Source organism: Aspergillus eucalypticola (genome assembly GCF_003184535.1).
Source record: "Aspergillus eucalypticola CBS 122712 chromosome Unknown BO83scaffold_5, whole genome shotgun sequence".
NCBI lineage: Eukaryota > Fungi > Ascomycota > Eurotiomycetes > Eurotiales > Aspergillaceae > Aspergillus > Aspergillus eucalypticola.
In genome coordinates, this window is record NW_020290279.1 from 541498 (window position 1) to 564356 (window position 22859).

Consider the following 22859-nt stretch of genomic DNA (forward strand, 5'->3'; position numbering starts at 1 on the left):
ATCAACCAGTTGTATAGTAAACTGAGGGATAAAATCAACCGAACCAGATCCAAAGACATCGTATGATCCCTCATAGAAGGTTAAAGAAAAAACATCCTAAAATTAATCTTAATACCCTCAGCACCCCTGCAAGTAGCACAAACCAGCTAAGCCACATCCCTGGAAACAAACCGACCAGTGTTGTTGGGAGGCTGCCCATAGTAATTCCGCACCGCAGCTAACCTAAGCTTGGCGGTCACTGCCCGCAGCGGTAACGTCACTGATTTACACTCACTCACTTACATTCCTCTAACATCACAACCACAACAACAACCACCACCAAATAATCCCAACATCAGACCACACCTATTACTGACTATTCCCGCATCCATCGCCAACAAACCACCACCTCCCCGCTTGATTCCCAACCCAACCAAACTACAACCTAACAAACCACCCACCCAACCACCCGCGCACATTCAAGCATGGCGCCCATCCGCCGCTACCTCCGAATCAGCAAATACACGGTCCTCGAAAGTCGAATCTATCTCGAGAACCCCTCCGATATCCGATGGCTCCTGAACGCGCGTGACGCCGTACTCCCACGCGTATTCGCAGCGATCCGGCCACTCGTGCTGCCCAAGTTACGTGAGGAGAATGAGCGGTTATTTGCGAAGAAGAAGGGGAAGCCGGTGAAGGATGTTATTTCTGAGGGTGAGTTAGATTCTTACATAGCATAGGCATATTTATTGCTATTGCTTTTGTAATATTCTGGTGTGAAAGGTTTTGGGGGGGGGGGGAGGATGGGAAGAATGGCTGGCTAATAATTTATGCAATTCGTGTAGAGGAATTCGAGGTTGCGCTGTTTTTGCGCGAGTCGAGGACGCGCCATTCGCTTCTTACGAGGCATAAGGAGTTTGGTGAGGAGGAGAAAGGGGGATACGCTGTCAGGAGGGGATGGGAGGAGGTTCTGATTCTGGGGCGGCTGGGGTGGGATCTTGATTGAGAGTGATGAGGAAGAGGGGTTGGAGATGAGGGATATTCCACAGGCGAGTGGTGATGATGATGATGATGATGATGATGATAATGGTGTGGGAGGGAAGCGTCAGCGGGATGATGCTGATTGGCAGTCTGATGATTCGCCGGAGCGGCGACGGACATTGAAGAGGAGGAAGGATGATAGTACGCTATCGCGAGATGCTGATGATGGTGGTGACAAGAAGATGCGCTTCAGGACCAATTACGAGGGGTTCAATATCTACGGCTGGGTGCTGTGTCTGCTTGTCACGCGGAAAGGTGACAAGACAGGGACAAGAGCTGCACCGGCAGAACCTGGTCGTCAGGTCCTGATGGAGGAATGGATATCAAGCCAGGCTCAGGGCGATCTGCCCGAAGAATGATTTCGAAGCTGCCTGTGATACGTTACAGCATTGCAAGACTTGCACACGACGCGTGGGACGGGGATGGTGCCTCGTAAGATGCGACCTGATCGTTTGATTTCTGCATAACGCATGGTATGGTCCAACGGTCGCATGTCATGAATTGCAGAATGCTCGTGCGCGTGATGCAGATTGAATGCTATCCAGCTGAAAAGGATCGAACAATTGTCCTGCGACGTGTTCGCAAATTGCTGTACCACCTGGTGCGATAGCGGCCCGTCTGGACAACATTAGCTGGAGTCGAGACCAGTCCGGCCGAGAATCATCTTTAGGTTCGAATTTCCAGTGAAGCGACGAAACAGTGGTGTGCGACAGCCTGACTCGGATGCTGGCCGTTATCTGGATTAGGTTTTGTGTAACACCGGGTCCCAAGGAACCTGACCGTCTCGCCCCCTTTGCGCCGAAGACCACGTCTACAGTGCCAGGCCACGTCGCAATCGGCCTAGACTGTCATAACTCAGTCGGTCCCTGGGAGCCTCTTGCGGGGCACTCGCCGTTGGAATAGAACACCATGCCGCATGGATGTGCACTGCGGCACATACATATGTGAGGGTCATTTAGACTTTCGGCTTGCTGCATAAGCCATGATCCTGGCGCATAACATACTGATGTACAGGGGTTGTTTCACGTTGACATGCCGATTGACAGCTTGCGACTCCGTGATATATCTGAAAACAGGAGACAGAATGGCGTTTGAGATTGAGCAGACGCGTCCCGAAGGGCTTCTGCTTCAGTATCTTGCCAAGAGTCAAAGTACCGAGATATTGCCGTGTCGTTTAATTTTACCCCAACACCAGAGTAAACGAGGACCGGGATTTGGTTCACCGTTTTCTTTCAGAAGCGCCCTGTCCGCCCTTTTGCGGAGATGCCTTCCGAAGCAATTGAACAATGGCCCAGTAATCGGCGTGCAGACATTAATAATCTTGCAAAGCTAAGCAAAACCCTGCACTGGATCCAATGGAGAGTAGCCGAATCTTGACGTCAGTCGAGGAAGAAAAGGGCAGGTCCAAACAAAATTTTCTCCGACTAAGGTAGTGGGCGGAGTTCTCCGTACTGTGGAGTAGGTTTGACCGACATTGATAAAATTGGGATCCATGTTCCACGGTAAGGAGGAGGACTTTTCCATGCAGAAGACGTAGACGAGACCCTTTTAGATAGATTCAGCTCTTTTAGCCGCTTGAGATGTGCCTAAAGAGGCAGGACACCGCGAGGAAGAATGCCGAAAGAATTGTAACTGAGGTTTGAACCTATGCTGCCTATGTTATTGCCTTGCTTGAGGATTCGAGAAAAACCGTAGCCAGCCGCCTGTGAGATCCGATCCCGCTGCGGGGTTCAACAGGGAGTAGTCGAACCATAAGGGTGCTATTGAAAATCGTGATCAACATGGGTCCTAAGACACGGTATTCAGAGCACCAAGTACTCCGTAGACTTCTACACCATTACCCAGGACAGCAGTAATTTCAAGTGCTTATCCTGAAGGAGAAAAGGTAATATTATTCAGCCAACCGATAACCAACGGGGTCTGTGTGGTAAAAAAAGAGGCTGGGATAGAATTCGATGAGCAGTGGTTTCCCGCAACAGAGTTAGTGGGAGCAAGTGGACCAGCCGTTGTAGTGAAACCGGCGGCGCCAAAGGCGGTGCTGAGACCGGCTGCTCACTAGAACAAAGTAGCAAGTTCGTATCATAATTAGTGGCCTTTTAGTCCCGAATTAGCGACAAAGCGGGAGCGATTGTTGAGAGTTTTGAACCGCAACCTGGGTGGGACGGACAGTGGACGAGCACTGTGCGACAAGAGGAGCGGTGAACCATGGATTGCGACGGTTTCTGGAAGACTCAGTACCATTCTACAGAGCGGAGAAATTCCCTGATGTTGATCTTCACTAGATATGTACGCCGCACGGAGTCCTGCCTGGGAAATTCCGATCTTGCCTACATCGGCGTGGGCAACCCCCTCCTGCAGTCGGACTATTGAATATTGCAGACTGGGAGGCGTCACGGTGATTGTGATAGTCGAGGATGCAGTGAGATGCATAGTACCTGCATTAATGCAACTGCTGCGTTACATCCAATCCACTAACCCGCAGGGGAACCAAAACTTGAGGCGGGAGACTGTCCGGGATATACGACAACATTAGTTGGGGAGAACAAGAGAGAGAGAGAGAAAGGCGCGTAAGTATGACAAAGGCTCAATGAGTGTGGTGTATCATGTGTACCCATTCTCCACTTTGTGCACTATTATAGCAATCTGTCCAGGACTGCAGTGGGAGTTTGCCGAGGAGTTTGACGAAATTGGCGTGAATCATCACCCTGCCTCCGCACTGAGACCGGCCATTGATGGCTGCGATCCAGTTTTCACCACACCAACGGCGCGGAATGAACACCCCCAACAGTGGGGATCTCATTTCGTTCTCTTGGAACTGGGACCCACTCTGTCAACATCCTTCTCCTTCTTGCCATGTGTTTTTCTTTTGGCCCTCTCTGTCCCCATCGTCCCAAATGGATAAGAGCCATGTGACCCGACGGGAAATCAGGATGTGGCAAAGACGGTGATATGACTGATCCGGATCGTTCAGGGAATCTATACCTACTATGTAATAAGGAAAGGGGAAATGAACCATTCATCCACCGGAAGCGCGCGGGATTCTCTTTTGCGTCAGGCGGCCATCACCACCAACCGGATAAAATTAGTAGATACAGTAGGACGCCGTAGCTCACGATGCTACTGCTAGGACTGGCAAAAAAACCTGCCTTGTCCGTTCTCAAGTCTCAGTCAGTGGTCATGCATGCAGCGGCGCTAACGGCTGCACACTACGCCAAAGAAGTCAATCGTTGAGGACGACTTGATGCAGGCCGGGGTTGTTAGTAACTTAGTATCCTGTTAGGCGCCGGCCTATCTCTCTAGCGGCCGTGGGTAACGAAAATTGTCGGCGGAGAGACCAGCGACCGGGTCAAATCATCGACGCGAGAACGCAACCCGCATCTCGATGGATCGACCGATGAGTCGATGCAGCAATCGATTGACGTGCAGGATCATCGTTTCTCCCTTCCTGTTTACCGTGTCCTTCGCATCCCGGGCCACGTCCTATCTGCAGATGATCCCGGCGTGACGCCGCGCATCCTCATTAGATACTTACTCATGAAGCGGGTGGTGCTAGTCCGGTTGCACGCCAGGGCTCCATTGGGCCCAAGGGGGTGAGATTGGTGGATGTCTACTGGTTCAATTAATGAACTCATTCAGAATCAAATCAAGTCAAACCGGATTGGACCTGATGAGCGTTGCATTGCATAAGGGAGTACACCCCCAAGTCAGCCTGGCGTGGAAGATTAGTTTCAATTAGTTCTCTCAAGCTGCAGGGACGGACGGGAAGATGGCGAGCCAGTCAGTGACCATGAATTGGGTGTATGGTACATGTACGGAGTTATAGGATATGTGCAATAAGTAATAAGTAATAAGTGATTATGAAATTGTGAAGTCTAATAGTTATTGATCAAGGATGATAGGAGGGCAAGCCTTACAGCAAGCAACAATAGCAAACCGGAACCTAACAGCCAAGACTAGGCAAGGGACATCAGCCACAATGGATGGAATGGATGGTTGTCAGCCGAGATGTTCGTCAAATGGAAGAGCCCGGAATTAGCAGATTCCAATCGCTTCCCGAGGCTCCCGTTCCTTGGGAAGAGGATGGATGGATGGATGGATGACAGACAGCTCCTTGAACTCAAACCGTTCAGGGCAGCACCCAAAAGTCTGAGAGCTCGGACAATACGAACGCAGGTACTTTACCTTTTCCTGACTTTCCTGCAAGGAGAAACGGGGGTTTCGTTGGCGGACGTAAACCCCGAAGATGCGATCCAATTGTGGGTGAGAGCAATGATGATCAACCCCTGAAACATCGCTCCGGCGGCGGCCTGAGGACACGCCATCAAAGCTCTTCTCTTCTCAGTCTGTGTCTGTGTGGGTGTGTAGTATCTTTAGGTTGCGGCTACCCCGTTGGCTGCGACAAACTTGCCGCCCTGTACAGATGAAACGACCTGTCATTCTTTCGTTATGATCGGATCACTACTGCCCTCCCTCCTTCCCCCTGAACAAGGCTGTAAGGGAAGGAAAGAGAAGAATGTTTCTTCCAATCCCAATCATGGATCATGGCTCCTCAGCTGTTTACTGCCTGTCTCACCACTCTCAGCTATCCATGCTCGCGAAAAAGGACCAACTCACGGCTGAAACGGGAAGGCTGAAGGATGCAGGCGTCACTTGGGCTTGAGAACTACGGGATGTGTGGTGGCTTGGACTGGATGGATACAGGAAGAGGATAGGCCCGCAGGTCCCGACAATCTGGCTGGAGCTAGGATCTTCCCTCTTTTGGGGGGGTGGGAAGGAAGTAAGTACATACAGGAGGAGTGTGTCTGTGTGGTGGTCGTGAGGAATCAAATCACACGCATCCGAGTTTCAGACGGGCAGCGCAACAGCCGCGCATTTGACTTCGGATCATCCTGGAGGGTTCCTTATCGAACTTGCTAGACCTTGTCCCCTCTGGTGCTCTTCTCACGCTCTTAGCTCTCTTTCCCCCCTCAAAGGATCTACGAACCGGCACGTGTAGACATGGCTGGACTAGCCCCCAAAGCTCGTAAGCCTATCAAACGCAGCTGCACATACTCAGGGATGAGGTTGCCTGGACACCATCCTGGTCGGGATGCGGAGTAAGCGCATCCTCTAACGGTGGCATTGATCCCTTCGGTTGAGTCATAGATAGCAATGTTAACTCACTCACCATTACAAAGTGGTTAACTCATGCCTCCTGCTGCTGCTTCTTCGTCAGTGTCCTCGTCCTCCCCCATGGTAATTTACGTAACCAAGCGAAATGGCACTAGCGTTTAGCTACAGTCGTAGTCACATGGACGGCGTCTCGCCCAGAGGATTTTCCGTTTTCTTTTCTTTGCTGGAAAAAGATGGACTGTCTTGCCCAGAAAGCAAAATCGGGAATGGTGAGAAAAGAAGCCGCCAGAACGGGGTGTGTAGAGACGACTCCGTAGAGACATCAAGATAGAGAGAGCGAGCGCGAGAGACAGAGAACGATAAACGCTGGAGTGGGTCAGGAATGTTTGCTTGCCTTGTTCAATTTCTTGTTCACTTATTCCCTCCCATTTTTCGCTTTGTGTCTTTCGTTTGTTCTTGTTCTTCTTCTTCTTTCCTTCGATCCTGTTTCTCCTTCACTGCTAACTTAGTAGACTAACTTTTTTTTTCCCCTCCCATTTTCTTCCCGTCCATTTGTTCGGCTGTGACATTTTATCGCCCTTACAGACAACCTTTGTTTCTGATTGAGACGCCCACCTAGCACCACCATCAGTCCACACCCCATCAAATAAGCTCCGATAATGCGCATGTTAATTAGACCTGCGGAACCCAAGAAAAAAAAAAGGGGGAGGCAAAAAGTCTCAGCGGTGAAGGCCAGTCCCCGGCCGGAGTGGGACAACAGGAGCTTCTAGAAAATTTCCCTGGGATTTCCCATTGGGGCCTCAGCAGCAAAGGCATCCATCGAGAATCCATCTGGCAGCCCACCCGTACCGCACTAGTGTAAGGACGCGGTCAGATTCTGACGTAGTTCGTTTCCTCCTGTCCGGCCGGTGGAGCTCAGCTGTTTCCCGACAGGGGAAAGGGAAGAGGAAAAAAAATAATTATGATTTTATAATTTATGATTTAATTTCAATTTTTTCTTTTTCCTTCTGATTATTCTGTCCCCATTATTATTTTTCATTATTATTATTCTACTTCTGGTTCAGCGCCAATCACCCCGGTTGGTCTTTTCTTCAAAAATCAAAATAAAAATAAGGGCACAGAAAATTGAGGGAAGCTCTCAAGTATATATTAGACGCCCATCTGACCTCGTCTCTTTCAATCCTCTTGGTTTCATTCAACTTCAATCCTCTCAAACAAATCGCGTGCTACACTACACTACATCAACCACCACACTACTATTACTACTACTTCCTTCACACCACTACTACCATCACCACGCACACCACCCTCTTCTACACCACCCATTACCATCATCCACAACTACATCATCATGCCTTCCATCGGTGGCTCTACCTCTCAGTTCCCTCCTTGCCCTGGTCCCCCGCCAAAGGGTCCTCTTCCTCCGCTCCCCAAGTAAAAACAACGGGCAATTCACTTGATATGAACTTGACGACCGACAGACTCAGCCGGTTCAACCACAGCTCTTCCCAACAACTCCGCCAGGAACAGTGACAATGTGGGCCGGTTCGAGTCTCTCATGACATGGGAGTTGCACCTTTCGGCATATGGTTATCACGATTTCGTTTTTGGGACATTACACTATGGCTTTGCTCCTTTCCACATATACCTTTTATTCGCATTCCTCAACAATCTTCGATTCGCCATCTTTCGGACTTTTCGACTACCACCGCCACACGGAAGCCTCTCCTGGGCCGGTCTTTAATTCTCCATACTATTCTCCGGGACCACGCGCAGGCGCTCTCTGCTCCCAATCTACAATGACGTTTTGACATTGCGACATCGAATCATTGCACTGCATCATCTCACGCGGCTGTCGAGTGATCGGCAGATCCTATCGCACTGCAGGGGGGGCCCGATTCGACAAGAGGGACCATGATGCTGTGACTCGCTATTGGTTCCCCACTCTCGGGCCATTTATCTCCAACCAGCCTTGTCAGCAACCGGACCCTGCAACACCAAGTGATGACGACAAGACTCGCGAGCATACGAGTTTCATGTGCAAGTTCGGGTATTGCTCATCAACCAACCCAATTGCAGCATGGATCGCACGATCCCCACCGATGTCAATGCGTTGTTCGGAAACCTTGGATTCCATTCGCACATGGGGTTCAACAATTACTTAATCGTTTTTATTTCCTTTTCCAGTCCTGTGTACCATCTTGATTGTTATCATCCACATTTGGGATTTGAGCTTTATCTGAAATCGACGGCATGTATAATAGACTTAATATACCCAGCGGCATTTCGCATTCTTGGCTGCGCTTTGACATTGCTAATGAGACTATCAAATTCTTTGACCATTCACTTCCTATCTTGCAATCTTAAACAACGCATACTGTAGTACTGTAAGCATCTCATGATAACTGCATTGCAGCATTGCATGGTGCATTGCTTGAGTAACCTGTGTGACCGCGGGGAACTCCCCCTCCCTAAAGAAGATCGACAGGAAGCACACACAGACAGCAGCGGAGTAACAACAGCCCAGCCCAGCAGGGATTCTGAATCAATAGCGCTGCCATCCCCCCTCCCCCTCTTGTAGTACGGAGAACCTCCATTCACGTTTAGTGTCACACCCAGTCCCTCTTTGGGCGCATGTACCGCACTGAATTGAGTAATCAGACAGCGGCATTTGACAAGATTATGACTCGATCATACGGTGATCCAAGCGAGGGAAAAAAAAAAAAAAGAAAGGAAAGAAACACAATTCTTCCGCCTCTACCGCAGTTCCTTATCAGTTGTACTGCAATATTGCTTTTTTTCTTACTTGATGCAATAGTTTCTGCGAGGTACGCACCCTGGCCTGCGCGGCCCGGGTGGCGCACCTGATACGACGGGCTCTACCGCACGACTTAGTACTACTAAACAGGAACCGACTTGACTATCTATCTATGCCAATAAGTGGTAACTGGTTGGATTGTTTGTGTGCCAAAGACCGGTTCTAAGGACCCCTCTTCCTCCTCCTCACCCTCCCACCCAACATAAGGAATCTAATCTCGTAACCGCCAAGCAAACCACATGCCACCTGCATTGCATATGTAGGAAGCCAAGCGCATGCCTTGGATGAACGGATAAATGGATGCGGGTAGCCTGACGATAAACAGAATGCAGATCAATGATAAGCTGATCATTTATTCCCTCTCTCTATAGGTAGATTACTGTGAGTATGTATGAGCTACTATTATCTACATACCTCATCCAGTTCAAGGACCGGCCCACCTGCGTGTGTGTCTGCCTAGTAGGACCAAGAAACCCGTGCCTTGATTGCCCGCTTTTCGATATAACGGGTATACGTGGCGGGGTGGAGGGTAGAGGTACGACCTAAGCTCCATAATCCTGCCCTGTTTCTGTTATTGTCTTCCACGTTCTCTGAACCTTAGATGGGTCTAGCACGAATGTCCGATCGCAGGTCAACTGACCGCGGATGTACCTGGAGCCCGTTCTTACTATTTAGTTATTTTAATTTATTTTGCTCACCATTAACCCGTAATGTAAGCAGGGACTGAGCGTTAGTTCATTAGCCCGATGTCAAATCCCGGAACTGAGCATGTCATGCCATGTGCTGGATTGGATGGCAGATATGGATGTGGTAAAATTTAATCTTACTTTCTTGTTGTAGTTATGGCGCTAAGTGGGTGTCACTCAACTTCTGCAGACATCTTTTGATTAATTCTGCGGGAGCCGGTAGATACTACTTCACCACTAACTACTAAATCAGTCGTTGACTACTACTAGTAGTAACGGCGTAAGTAGGTGTGGCTTGAGTGTCGCATATACACCTGTCAGTCAGTTTACTTGGCTGAATAGCTACCAACTAGCTAGCTAGTTAGTTATCTGACTACTTCCCTAGCTTCAAACTCCCAAGCCCTTCTCCTATCATCAATTACGATCGGGACGCGGATGCGAAGAAAATCACTCATACTTGGACCGATTAGTAGACTGATTCCCCCGCCTAAAAGGAGGAGTTGATGACACCAAGTGAAACCAAAACGCCATGGAATTAATTTACTCAATGCCATCTCAACATACCCGATGACCCCTACTTTGCTGCTTGTACTGTATCTGTTGCACTGGCCAGTCGCACCAACCACTTACTAGATCAGGTAGAGTGATATCTACGTCCTGGCATATGTGGGATCGATCCACATCATGCTTCTTTCTTCCCCGCTCTATATCGTGTATACTCCGTAGCAAGTAGATACTCCGAAAGATACGGAGTAGTTGATGCTGGAATGGTTGCCTGTCAGCCTCAGGCGACCAGTCTCGCCGCCCGGCGACGGAATCTCCACGTGATAGCACCGGTCCAACAACGCAACCTCCATCTGTCTGGCCATCGCCGCAACGACCGGAAAAGATGGTTCTGGAACTTCATATTTGGGGTCCGGCGTTTTCATTGCCGTCTATTGATGCGCAATGTCTCGCCGCTATTACGTATCTGTCCCTGACCGTGCCCAAGGACGCCTGGGTGCTCGTCGCAAGCAGTGATCCTTCCGTGTCGCCGACTTGTATGTTTATCTGAGTGGTTTATTCTCCGAATGCTAGTTTCTGGAGGGCCCCTGCTCTACACTTGTGGGATTAATGGCGCATTTGACTAATGTAATAAAAATTCATAGGCGAACTCCCTGCCCTCAAAAATGGCTCAACATGGGTGAGCAGGTTCCGCAATATCGTCGACTACCTCCGTCAGTATTCCAACGGCGACTGGGACCTGGATCAGGGTCTCGATGGACTCGAAAAAGCAGATAACATTGCGTATGCTTTCCCATGTCCCAGGACTTTGATATTATAATCGATCAGGAGAGAAGAGATAGTTCTAACTGATCATCAACAGCTTCTCCGCCTTCCTTGAATCCCGCGCTCAATCCCTCCTCGACCTCTCCCTCTACGTCACCAGTCAAAACTACTACAACTGCACCTCTCCCTCCTACGGCGCCATCCTCCAATGGCCCAACCAATGGATCCTCCCCCCGAAACTTCACAGCGCCGCCAAAACCCGCACCGAACATCTCGGCCTCTCCTCCCTGGACATACAAGCCATCGAAGACCAACGGAAACGTGACCATTCCGCCGCCGTTGCAGCAGGCCAGATCCCCAAGAACCTCATTCCTCAGCCGCGCGACACCGTTTCATCCCTAATCGGCAAGACGGCGCAGCAGAACCAGTTCAAGCTGGAGGCGTTGACCGCGGAACTGTTCGAGCCGCTCGAGGAAATCCTCAACGGGAAGGGATACTTTCTGCACACTCGCGAGGACGGCCCTACAAGCCTGGACTGTCTGGCGCTGGGATACTTGAGTCTGGCGCTTGTGCCGGAGCTGCCTAACTCCTGGCTGAAGGATGCGATGCGCAGCAAGGCACCCCAGGTGACGGCGTATACGGAGCGAATGGTGAAGGAGATCTTCGGTGTTGTCGAGCTTGAACATGCTCTTCCTTTGGATGATACTAAGAGATCACGATCATCGATTCTGCCATGGCAGGCACCGCAACGGGCCCGGTTGGTTACGATTGGAAGCACCCTTTACAATACCCTTGCGGATGCGACGCCCATCTGGAAGGATATCCGCTTGAATAACCGAATGAAGGAAGCGATCGATGACAACGGGGAGCTGAGTGGGATTGAGCGTAGGACGATGTCGGCCTTTGCCGCCGCACAGTCGAAGGATGTGTGGTTGTCGGTTGGGTATGCGGTTGTGAGTGTTGCGGCGTTTGTTGGGTATCTTACGTTCCAACCGTCAATTCGGAAGAGTTGGACACAGGCTGTTCAGCCTGTACACGAGGAGGGAGATTTCGAAGTGGTAGATGACGAGAAAGGTGAAAGGGAAGGGAAAAAGGAGGAGGAATTAGATCTTGAAATGGACGCGATGAAGGTTCTGCGTGATCTTGATCTATAGTGTATATTAGATAGATTGTTTATTAAGTATTTCCCTCCACGGTGGTGTAAGAGTAGCCAACCAGTTTCTTTTGAATCTTCAGATCTCGACGTTCCCAGCGGAGCATGTCATTCATATATTGATTTAGATTTCCTACCTAGATTCATATATGGTACCAACATATGATCCCCTCTTGCTTGACCTTATACTCACGAACAGTACCCATAGTCCTTCTGCCTTGCTTGTAGATATTAAGAATCGACAAAATGCACATGTCATAGTTAAGAGGACAATCAATTACAAGACCATAATTTGAAGTCCCTTAAACAACCCATAAAGGAAGTACAACTGCGTATTACATACCTTCAAATGTGTTCTTAGCCCTTCAGTTACCTTACTTGTGCTACTAACCTTGAAATCCACCATAAGATTAATAGTGTTAAGACAGAATAAAATTTTAAATATGAAGTTTGTTCGAATCTAACCCAGTCAAAGAAATAAGAGAGTAAGACTGACACGCCTGGTAGTGTACATAGATTCCAGGATAGAGGTTATATAGTAAAACAGGATGCTCTGAATGAAACAAAGGAGAGAAAGATAGGGCAGAGTAATCTCCAAATAACGTAAGATTCGAAGTATATCCCTTTCTTTTTGACTGGTTGAATGGTCTGGACTGGACACTTAGCATTAGTCCTTTATACAAAGCAGTATTGCGGGCAACCTTGGGATCTATCTCCTACTTCCTACCTCCTACCCATGGTATGATTCTCAGCCCGGCCCGTCTCCAGCGAGGCATGTGTATGCGGAGCGCTTTTTTTTTTTTTTTTTTTTATTACCGAGACAGGAGTACTGTGTCTGTTGGCTGGAAAGGGACCCCCAACAAGTGTGTGGAGGTACTGAAATGAATAGTTCTTTTTTTGGGTACATCCATACCCAACATTGGACAGCGCCAATACAAACTGAGAGCCTCCTGGTACAAAGCAGAACATGCGAAAAAAGCCGCCTAGTATAAGACTTATCCATCTCACCCACTGTCCCAACCAACAGGACCTAGAGACCTCAGCCGGTATATGCCAGACTATCAACTCCAACACCGACACCCACACGCCTTCGGAAGCACGTTATTATCTACCCATACCACAAATATCGGCATCGGGAAAGATAGCATAGAGAAAGAGAAGGGCTTTGATCTTCCTCGATCGGAGCTAGAATGGCTGATTCAGGATGACGCATTGCATCCGGACAATACAAGCCGCGACTATCGCCTGGAGAACTAGGACATACGCCTGGCCAAAGGGAAAGGCAGCGGACTATTTGAGGGATCGGGGTGAGGTGCATTATTATGAGGTATATATTTCGAGACGACCACCCCGCTAAGGAGGTAGGTGATGGTTTCTGCTGGGGAAATCATTGTTATGGAGAGGCGTGATAGAGGAGATTGGGAGGGACTGGCTCTTAAGAGATGAGAGAAGAATGCCTGTGGGGTCCCTGTTATCCAAATATCTCGAGTATTTAACTAGCGCTTGCTCGGGCCTCCAGCCTTACAGGGAATATGTTCCGGGTGCGAGCAGGGTGCATACCCGCGCGCCACTTGTCAGATGGGGTTCATTGACCATGTGGTATTTGGATGGTGAACTTGAAGGTAGGTTCGCACGCGCAGGCCTCCCAGGGCCTGCCTCATGTGAGCCCTAACTGGCGCTTCGCAAAATGGGTGCTAAGTGCTTTAGTGTGTAATGCGATACTACGCAGGTGAGACACTGACAGGCTTAGATTCCCTCTGGCATGGAATCTATGGCCTAAACGTCTTGGCTAGTGGGTAGGTGAGGGGTACAGTATCCCTACAGCAATTCGATGATTGCATTTCATTGTTTCCTCCCTGAGAAATTATATCAACCCTTTGTATACAAGCCGGGTATTTTGTGAATTTTGAATCTACCATCGTCTTAAGTGGTATGGTCCAGTCACAGGTGCAGGGTAAAAGGAAAGCAACTCTACAATTCTCATATTGATAAGAGACAGGCAAGCACCATAACCATCTCCAGTCATTCCATCAACTAACTTGCAATGTCAACCAAGCTATACAAACATCCTACTTCCTCCTCGACAGGCACTCATCCGCCGAAATGAAACCCTCGGCATCAATCCCACTTCTCCTCTTGACCATCATATCTTCATCCTCATTAAGTGTCAACTCCTATCGAATCTTCGAATACCCGGAGGACCAATATATCATCCCACAGCTCGATGTGCATCGACTACTGAACGCCGGGAACAACAACTTCACTGATAATGTGATGAAGGTCTGCTCCAATGACCAGAAATGCTTTGATTTCGCAGCTTACCTCTATACCCAGAGTGAGTTGCGCGAAGGGAATTGTCCGGATCCTTTATCCTTGATTATACTTATATTCCTCTCGCAATTTGATCGGCTTGAGACCTCCAACAGACTCAAATGCTGTGCCGAGCATAGTAAAAATCCAATCCCCTGCTGCGATGCTCAACACATGCAGCATATCTGTGTCATCTTTTTGTTCCTTGGGTTGAAATACCGGTTATATGTTATATTGACCAACTCTGCACATGTTATGCCTCAACTATGACAAGCTGGTAGACGTGGAGTCCATGCCATCTTTCCTGTGGGAGCTTGATTCGTATATGAAAATTATATAGTAAGAATTGACTCAACGGGAACAGCCTTCCAAAGCGTATCAGTCCTAATACTATTCTTATGCTAGGCCTCCAGGACATACATACTATATGGACGTTAGAATAGAGTAAGTAAGTAACCAACCAGCGATCTCAACACCATACATTGAAGTTAAGCTTACCCGCGTTATACCTGATAAATTGGGCAATAACCTCCCAGATGTTGCAATGATTTTATTTGGGTAGTCAGATCATTTCAAATAGTTAGTTGGGTTGTATAATCACTTGGTTAAAGTAAGCAATAGCTACTCCAGCTCCTATCGCAGAATGCCCCGGGAGTCTTCTATATCCAATCGTGGAGTGTTATAATGCAGCTTTAGCACGGTTTAATTCTATACATGAAGAGAAAGGGAATGGAAATGCCCATCGGCCTAGAAGAATGGATTTTTGAGCCGATGAGCGAGTATAACTACTTAATAGATTGGATATAACTAGATACTAGGTAGTTATTACATCTCATGTTTAGAGTATGCTCGTTAGCTGTGCGGTGGACTCATCTGTTTTGGTTATTGTCATGTTTCTATCTGATTGCAAGCCGGGTCCGAGATACTAGATAGGCACGGGGAAATATGTACAGATAAGAGATGGTGATTGTATAGCCAGATGCAGCTTACCTGTTAAATATCGGTTAAGAGAATATGCAGAACTTAGGACACTTTATAAGGTTAGATCGAGGGTAAGATACTAGTCATATGGTCATTTATGTAAAGATATATGATTAAAGGATTGAAAACTTAGAGTATAAGGTTACTCATAACTCAATAATCACGGTGGTATATGGATGTATGTACAATCGAACGTATCAAGCAAGCAGATCCTAACAGCACGGCAAGGGTCGGACGTGCAATGTAACTCTCACTTCCAGCTGCGAGGGTCAGACCCCGAAGGACCCGGTGCAGGCCTGCACACACACAAAAACACCCTAACCCCAAGCCAAGTTCACCGAAGGGAATATTTGAAAAGAAATAAAGAAATCTGAACAAATTAATGACAAGACACATCTACTCGAAGTCGATGGTGACCTGGAGACGGACGGGGCCGGAGGCCAGGGAACCACCGATGCCATCGGCAGCAGCAAGGGCAGCCGTGTAGGCGTTGATGACGCTGCTGGCCGCGTTGGAGATACTGGAGCATCCAGTGCCCTGGTGGTCGCAGATCTTCATACCCTGCACCTCCTGGTTGGCGTTCTGGGCCTGGATAGCAGACACGTCCCAGCCGGACCAGCCCTCGTTGCTAGTGTTACCGAAGTCGAATTCACCCCAGGTGCAGGAGTAACCGCCGTACTCGTCGGTGGGGAGCTTGTCACCCTTGGCAGCACCCCAGCCACCCTGGGAGTCATCGTCAAAGGCGACGTAGCGAGAGGTACCGGGCTTGATGGTCAGGGTCAGAGCAGAGTTGCCGTACCAGCCGTTCAGACCTCCATCGGGTCCGATCTTGTTCCAGAAAACGACAGTCCAGTCGTCGGTCTCACTGCCGTCAATGCGGACGACGTGCTTGTACTGGCAGGCGTTCGAGGCGTCGACTTCGATGATGTTGCTACCCCAAGGGCTGCCGACATTGCCGGTGTAGTAGATGGCGTCGGTGGTGCGCTTGCTGACTGTGGACTTGCCAAAGCCGGCACGAGAGTAATCGCCGGACGAGAGGGTGTCGGCCCAGCTCGAGCAGGATCCACTAGCAGTGGCTGCGCCGGAAGAGCTGGAAGCAGAAGGAACCGCCGAGGCGGAAGCAATGACGGAGCCGGCCACGGAGGCAGTAGCGGCAGCTTCGACAGTCACCTGAGCAGTGGCAGCCTCAGAGACAGTGGTAGCGGCGACACCGGACCATTCGTTGATCCAGGAGACTATTTGACCGTCGATAGTAGCGACGACGACATCGCCGACGTCACGCTTGTCGTTGTGATGGTGACGGCGATCATGGCCGTGCAGGCGAGCAGTAGCGGAGCCAGCCGTCAGAGCGGCCAGCAGGAGCATGGAGTTCTTGAGCTGCATGATGTTGGTTTGATGAACAATGAACTGAATGGGTATCACAGGGTGTTGTATTGGAACAAAGCAACCGGTTTCAGGGTACACGATTGATGAAAGAGAGTGAGTAGATTGGGAGTAATGAATGACGCGAGCAACACCAATAGGGACGCTCAGCCTTGAAACAAACACACACAAAGGAGTGAGATGTGTACCCAAGAAGGAGAGCAAAGCAGTTGCAGAGCAAAGAGGGAGAGAGAAGAAGAGGAAGGGGAGAGCCGGGGGAAAGAGGAGATAATAATAAGAAAAGCCAGAGGGGGGAGGAGATGGAAAAGCCAGGCCCAGATCGTGGAAGGGGAGATTCCCATTCAGTTCGTTACCATCGTTCCTTTCTTTCACTCTGCATGGTTTTTTCACTTTTCCCGCATCAAACGGTCCTCTTCGTATCAAGTCGGACCTGTAATTGAATTTCATTAAATTAAAAGGGGGTCGATCAGGGGAGTCACTTGGCTTTGGGGTGACTGATTGGCTGAAGACGAGCATTGGTTCCTGAGCTTGCCGTTCGGATGCTGCAAAATGGTGTGTCATTGGTGGGATGGCCCCCACTGGGGGTCTAAACCCAAATCCTTCTTTCGTCTGCAAATACAGAGTACAGCATAGATACCTCGAAATAGCATGGTTGAAACTCGATTTATTGACCCAGTAAACACAATAATCACCCACTTATATTCTACGTTCGGATAAGGCCCGACAGTTAGCATACCCATTTAGCAGCTAGTATAATGAAGAACATCAACAGTCAATGGTAGATAGGATATGCTTTGTAGGTCGAGACTCGCAATCCCTGGAACCCCCCCGCCGATCGCGCCTGCCGTTGTACAATACCGTACGGTGCCTGGTACCTTACAGATGCACTCAGCACTTTGTGCTGCATCGTGTTCAGGTACACACTCCAACAAGTCTTCACCGTCTCTTGAGTTACCAGTGATGATGATGAGAATCTCAACATGTCAGCAATTCAGAGGAAGTGAATTCCGTGGTGCCCATCACCTAACGATCGATCAGTGGACGCCTCACGATAGGGCGGGGTTTGATTAGATGCATGGAATCCAGTTGGAATGCTGCCCGATCGCAAGAATTCGACAGAGTAAATCGCACTGCTTATTGATACGTCATTCAAACCAATATTCTGCTGTTCAATTTAATTTCACCCATGAACAAGTCACTTCAACTCCAGTCATTGTTGCTTGGTCGAATCCCGACCTTGCTGCCGGTTACCCAGGAACGAGCCAGCCCATCGCCACGTCAAGACCCACGTTGGACAGTGATTTGATCCGATGGACTGACAGTGGATGAATACAGGCCAGACCGTGAGATTGCACACCGTAAGACTGGAGCCTGCGTTAGGGTGGAAAGGCAAGGCAGGCAGTGACTTTTTGCTCTCACTGCATCCACCTTGGATCGTTACGGTAATTTTGGTATAGCCTCAGGTAAAAAAAGGCTTGCAGGACCCCTAAGGGTCCTGCTGTTTTGCCCACCAAGTGACCCTGAATGCCACGGCTTAACCCCAATTTGACCCTGCCGCGGACCCTGATCAGGACCCCCAAAATCCAGGGACGGCGGCAACCGGAATTCCAAACATCCTGCGCAGCCATGGTCAGCAGCCCCAAACAACAACACCAACAATCGAGTTTTGCTGTCTGTATCGAAATCACTGGTCATCCCATGGGCCATCTGGCCAGCGGGCCACTAGAGTTTAGCACAGCGACAATTCGGTAATCTTCAGCCCGTGTCCGAGTCCACCTCAACTGTCATTGCCTGTTGTTGGCCCGTGACCGGCAAGTCTGGGTAACGATAGTCGCTTAATCCACCGAGGGGGTGCGACCTGCCAGGTTCTGGCCACCCAAAACTGGCTGGACTATCGAACGTTGTCTTGGATTCTATGGGAACTAGCTCTTGCACTCATAGGAGAGCGTTGTTCTATACCTCTCTATCTATACTACTTCATTCACATGTAAATAAATAGTGTTTCCCTGGGTCTCTGTCCCATGGATGCCGACGGAACCCCCTTCTCGGTTGGCAGGAATTGCTGACTTTCCAACAGTAAGCCACGTTCGGCCCTCAATATCAGCCGACCACTTCCTGGATGGGCTGAGAATCTCCTTTTCGGCTTGGGGGCCCTCTAAAATTAGAGGCCAGCTGCCCTGTTCGAGACGAGGAGCGGATACTATTCCTGTCGGGGAGAGCGACTCGTCAGCTTCAATTTGGGGCCCGATGATCCGGCGTGACTAAGCACCTCCTTTCGAAACCCGTGTCTCGACCTAATTAGGGTTAGACGATTGCCTTATTTGGTGCTCAGTCAGCACCATTCAGTTGCCACAATTGGTTTTGAGTTATGTACATTCTCATTTTATCGCTATGCTATATCCACGAGACGAACAGCCTCCATGTCTTACTACACACCGAGATCAAATCAAATGCAACATATTTACATCTATACAATTATGTTCTAAGCCTCAAGTAGGCCCCAAAAGATGTACTGCGCAAAGAAATCATCAAACTACTTCAGGTCTACCCCTCCGTCGAAAGCAGCACCCCCCGCCTGCGCATCCACCTTCATACTCTCATCCAATCCACACAAACGGAAGACCATCTGTGGTGTTATCTCCTTGTCCAACCCCGGGATGCCATCCCTCTTCAACTTCTCCGTCGCTTCGCGCATCGCCGCAACGGCAGGTCCCAATGTCGCGAATGGGAAGATGATGATGCGGAAGCCCATCTCCTTGGCCTCGGCCGCTGAGATCGACGGCGTGGCCCCGTGCTCCACCATGTTCAGTAGCAACGGCCACCCCGCCAGGTCCTGAATAACTTGCCGGGCCATCTCCCTGGATGTAATCCCCTCGAGGAATCCTACATCCGCGCCTGCATCGCGCGCGGCCCGCAGTCTTGCGACGCTCTCCTCATAGCCGTGGGTCTGGAGGGAATCCGTCCGGGCGATCACCACAATATCACTGCCAATTCGTTGGCGAGCCTGCACTGCGGCCCGAATACGCGTCACGTAGGTGTCCGTGTCCACAAGAATCTTGCCGGCAAGATGTCCGCAGCGCTTCGTCTGAACCTGATCCTCGAGGTGGAAGGCGGCGACTCCAGACCGCGAGTATTGCTCGGTCGTGCGTGCGACCATAATGGGGCCGCCGTAGCCGGTATCTGCGTCGGCAATTACGGGAATGCTAGGGGAGATGTTGGAGATCATTTCGGCGTTGGCGCGCATGTCATTGAGAGTGCAGATGCCCAAGTCTGCTTGACCGTGAACCGAGGCAGCGGTACCAGCACCGGTCTGTAAGGAGGGGTGAGCCGGTTGGCCAGCATTCAAAGATTGTGACAATTGCCACTTACCATGTACAGAGCGTCGAAGCCCGCGGAAAGGGCGACACGAGCTGACAGTCCATCGTAGACTCCGGGGGCGACGATGAAGGAGTCAGGGTTCTCCAGAGCCCGTCGCAGGGTGGTAGCTCCAGTTACCATAGGCATGATGGCGGTTTGTAGAAGAAATGTCGGTCAAGAATGACAACGTTCTATTGTGCCGATGACGCCGAGACTTGTTGCTGTCGGGAGGATGGTGCTGGTGGCTTTATATATTTGAACTCCGGCGTGGGCTGACAGTTATCGCCTCCCGCAATCGCTGCAAGTATTGAATTATCTGTGACCTAGACGCCTTATTTTGCCTCCGAGTCTGCGATGGAAGGAGAATTTAAGGGTGAAGCCATGGGAGCCCACCCGACATCGGCGGAGGCTACGTAACCCCTCGGGGATTTTTCGGGATTTGAGCATGACTCGGTAGTAGCCGATTCTGTCAAATTTGCTGCAGATCGTTGAATCGTCTATTCTACATAGTATGCGAATAATCAATTATTACCATTGGTGCTATCCTTCTAGATAGCTAAAAGTATTCTTCCGAGCCCTCTTACTATATTATATTTCCCGTACTCCGTAGTGCTGAGCTTATATTGCGGGCTGCAGGTATTCCAATCCGCGGCCAACCAGCGCAGGTGATCGTCGGGTTTTTCTGCCGCGAACTCGAACTCCAAACTGCACCTCCGTTTCTCTTCGGCTCTTCTTCTCCCCGCCACGTCCATTTCGCCTCCACATCCGCCCTCCGCGCATGCCAGCATGATCTGAACTCTGACGCGCCTATTCTTCGTCTCCGATCGGTCCCCCTCGACTCTATTTCCTCACACAGCCCTCCGATATCGATCCTCATGGCCCGCTCCGCCATTGTCCAAGAATACGCCCCTCCGTCCTCCGCACCCACCTTCTCCGTCGACCGCAAAGTCACCCACGAGCGCCAACAAAATGGCATCTCTCGCCCCAATGGATATCGCGTCTCCTGGCACGCCAATCCCGCCGTTGAACCACACCACTTCGGCCAGTCCCATCCCATGAAGCCATGGCGTCTGACCCTCACCAAGCAGCTGGTCATGGCCTACGGCATGCACCATGCGATGGATCTCTACCTGGCGCGCGCAGCCACCTACGAAGAGCTGGCCGACTTCCACAAATCAGACTACCTCGATTTCCTCAAACAAGTCGTCCCCGGCGACATGGAGAACCCTGAACAGAGCGAAAACATCGCGCGCTTCAACTTCGGTGACGACTGCCCCATCTTCGACGGCCTTTACAATTACTGCTCCCTCTACGCCGGCGGCACTATCGACGCAGCCCGCAAGCTCTGCAACAACCAGTCGGAGATCGCAGTCAACTGGTCCGGTGGTCTACATCACGCCAAAAAGGCCGAAGCCAGCGGCTTCTGCTACATCAACGACATCGTCCTCGGTATCTTGCAGCTCCTCCGCCTGCACCCGCGCGTCATGTACATCGACATCGACGTCCACCACGGCGACGGCGTCGAACAAGCCTTCTGGTCCACCGATCGCGTCCTCACCGTCTCCTTCCACAAATACGACAAGGATAACTTCTTCCCCGGCACCGGTGGCCTCGACAGCACAGGGCCCACCCATCCCCTCAACCCGGGCGCCCACCACTCCGTCAATGTCCCCCTCCACGACGGTATCGACGACGACTCCTACATCCAACTCTTCCGCGACGTCGTCGGCTCCTGCGTCGAAGTCTACCGCCCCGGCGCCATCGTCCTCCAATGCGGTGCCGACTCCCTCGGCTGCGACCGTCTCGGCTGCTTCAACCTGAACGTCGCCGCCCACGGCGCCTGCGTCGCCTTCGTCAAAACCTTCAACCTCCCACTCCTCGTCGTCGGCGGTGGCGGCTACACCCCGCGCAATGTCTCCCGCGCCTGGGCCCACGAAACCTCCATCCTCATCGACGCCCAGGATACCATCGACCCTCACATCCCTGAAACCGTCACCTTCCGCAACCACTTCGGCCCCGACTTCTCCCTCTTCCCTCCCCTCTCGGAAATGCGCAAGCTCGAGAACAAGAACCCTCGCACTTACCTCGCCGGCTTGCTCCAATCCATCCGCGAACAGCTTCGATATATCCAAGGTGCTCCGAGCGTGCAAATGAGCTTCATTCCTCCGGATATCCTCGGTCTTCGCGAAGACACGGAGAAGGAAATCGAAGAAGAAACGGCCATGATGGATGAGGAGCGCGAAGAACGATCTGGCGGTGGTAGTTTAGGGAAGTCGAGTCGACGGAGAGATTTGGAGAGAGGTGCTGGACAGCGGGGGGAGCTTTTCTGATACCCACCTCCTTCATGCACACTCTTCCTCTTTAATTCGGGTTGTCTGTCTCGCATTTTCTTCGTCGGGTTTGTTTTTGGAGTTGGTGGGGAACTGGAATCTATTGGGGCCGGATGATGGCGTTGTCTTTTTTTTTTTCTTTCTTCTTCCTTTGTCTAAAATTCACTATAATTGCGTCGTTTACATTTATCTTGGGGTGGTGTGTGCTACTCATTATAGAAAGTATACATCTGTACTAGAGGGGAGGAGGAGGGGGTGGTGGTGATGGTGGTATGATATTGTCCTGTATAATACATATGCTAGAAATGTCTTTAGAAAAAAGAAAATAAGAAACATCAGGACGTATCATGATATTGTTATATGGTTGTATTTGAATGATGTAAGTGGAGATATTCAAGATACTACTACCTTCCTGGGGCGAAGGTTATCTCCAATTATTA

At 50.3% G+C, this 22859-nt stretch overlaps 7 protein-coding genes across 7 annotated transcripts; 5 read left to right on the forward strand and 2 right to left on the reverse strand.

The window, feature by feature from the left end:
- Positions 1-464: 464 nt before the first annotated feature.
- BO83DRAFT_396383 (uncharacterized protein) lies at positions 465-1379 on the forward strand (the record flags this gene model as incomplete). The annotated part of the gene is made up of 3 exons (XM_025533129.1): positions 465-693; positions 825-946; positions 987-1379. 3 exons carry the CDS (start codon positions 465-467, stop codon positions 1377-1379), a joined length of 744 nt encoding a protein of 247 aa, XP_025391070.1.
- Positions 1380-8074: 6695 nt separating this feature from the next.
- Positions 8075-8641, forward strand: BO83DRAFT_198906 (uncharacterized protein). Its single transcript, XM_025526622.1, has one exon. The coding sequence runs from the start codon at positions 8213-8215 to the stop codon at positions 8513-8515; it is 303 nt and encodes a 100-aa protein (XP_025391071.1). The 5' UTR covers positions 8075-8212; the 3' UTR covers positions 8516-8641.
- Positions 8642-10502: 1861 nt separating this feature from the next.
- Positions 10503-12140, forward strand: BO83DRAFT_375871 (mitochondrial import receptor subunit). Its single transcript, XM_025530568.1, has 3 exons — positions 10503-10676; positions 10785-10923; positions 11003-12140. The coding sequence occupies exons 1-3, from the start codon at positions 10526-10528 to the stop codon at positions 12057-12059; spliced, it is 1347 nt and encodes a 448-aa protein (XP_025391072.1). The 5' UTR covers positions 10503-10525; the 3' UTR covers positions 12060-12140.
- A 1564-nt stretch (positions 12141-13704) lies between these two features.
- Positions 13705-14662, forward strand: BO83DRAFT_375872 (uncharacterized protein). The gene is made up of 2 exons (XM_025530569.1): positions 13705-14057; positions 14115-14662. The coding sequence occupies exon 2, from the start codon at positions 14162-14164 to the stop codon at positions 14636-14638; it is 477 nt and encodes a 158-aa protein (XP_025391073.1). The 5' UTR covers positions 13705-14057; positions 14115-14161; the 3' UTR covers positions 14639-14662.
- Positions 14663-15420: 758 nt separating this feature from the next.
- aspf4 (allergen Asp F4) lies at positions 15421-17093 on the reverse strand. The gene has a single exon (XM_025530570.1). It carries the CDS (start codon positions 16730-16732, stop codon positions 15746-15748), a length of 987 nt encoding a protein of 328 aa, XP_025391074.1. The 5' UTR covers positions 16733-17093; the 3' UTR covers positions 15421-15745.
- A 2172-nt stretch (positions 17094-19265) lies between these two features.
- Positions 19266-20236, reverse strand: BO83DRAFT_396386 (isocitrate lyase/PEP mutase family protein; the record flags this gene model as incomplete). The annotated part of the gene is made up of 2 exons (XM_025533130.1): positions 19266-20042; positions 20102-20236. 2 exons carry the CDS (start codon positions 20234-20236, stop codon positions 19266-19268), a joined length of 912 nt encoding a protein of 303 aa, XP_025391075.1.
- A 470-nt stretch (positions 20237-20706) lies between these two features.
- Positions 20707-22660, forward strand: hosA (histone deacetylase HOS2). The gene has a single exon (XM_025529130.1). The coding sequence runs from the start codon at positions 20965-20967 to the stop codon at positions 22417-22419; it is 1455 nt and encodes a 484-aa protein (XP_025391076.1). The 5' UTR covers positions 20707-20964; the 3' UTR covers positions 22420-22660.
- The last annotated feature ends 199 nt before the right edge of the window (positions 22661-22859 follow it).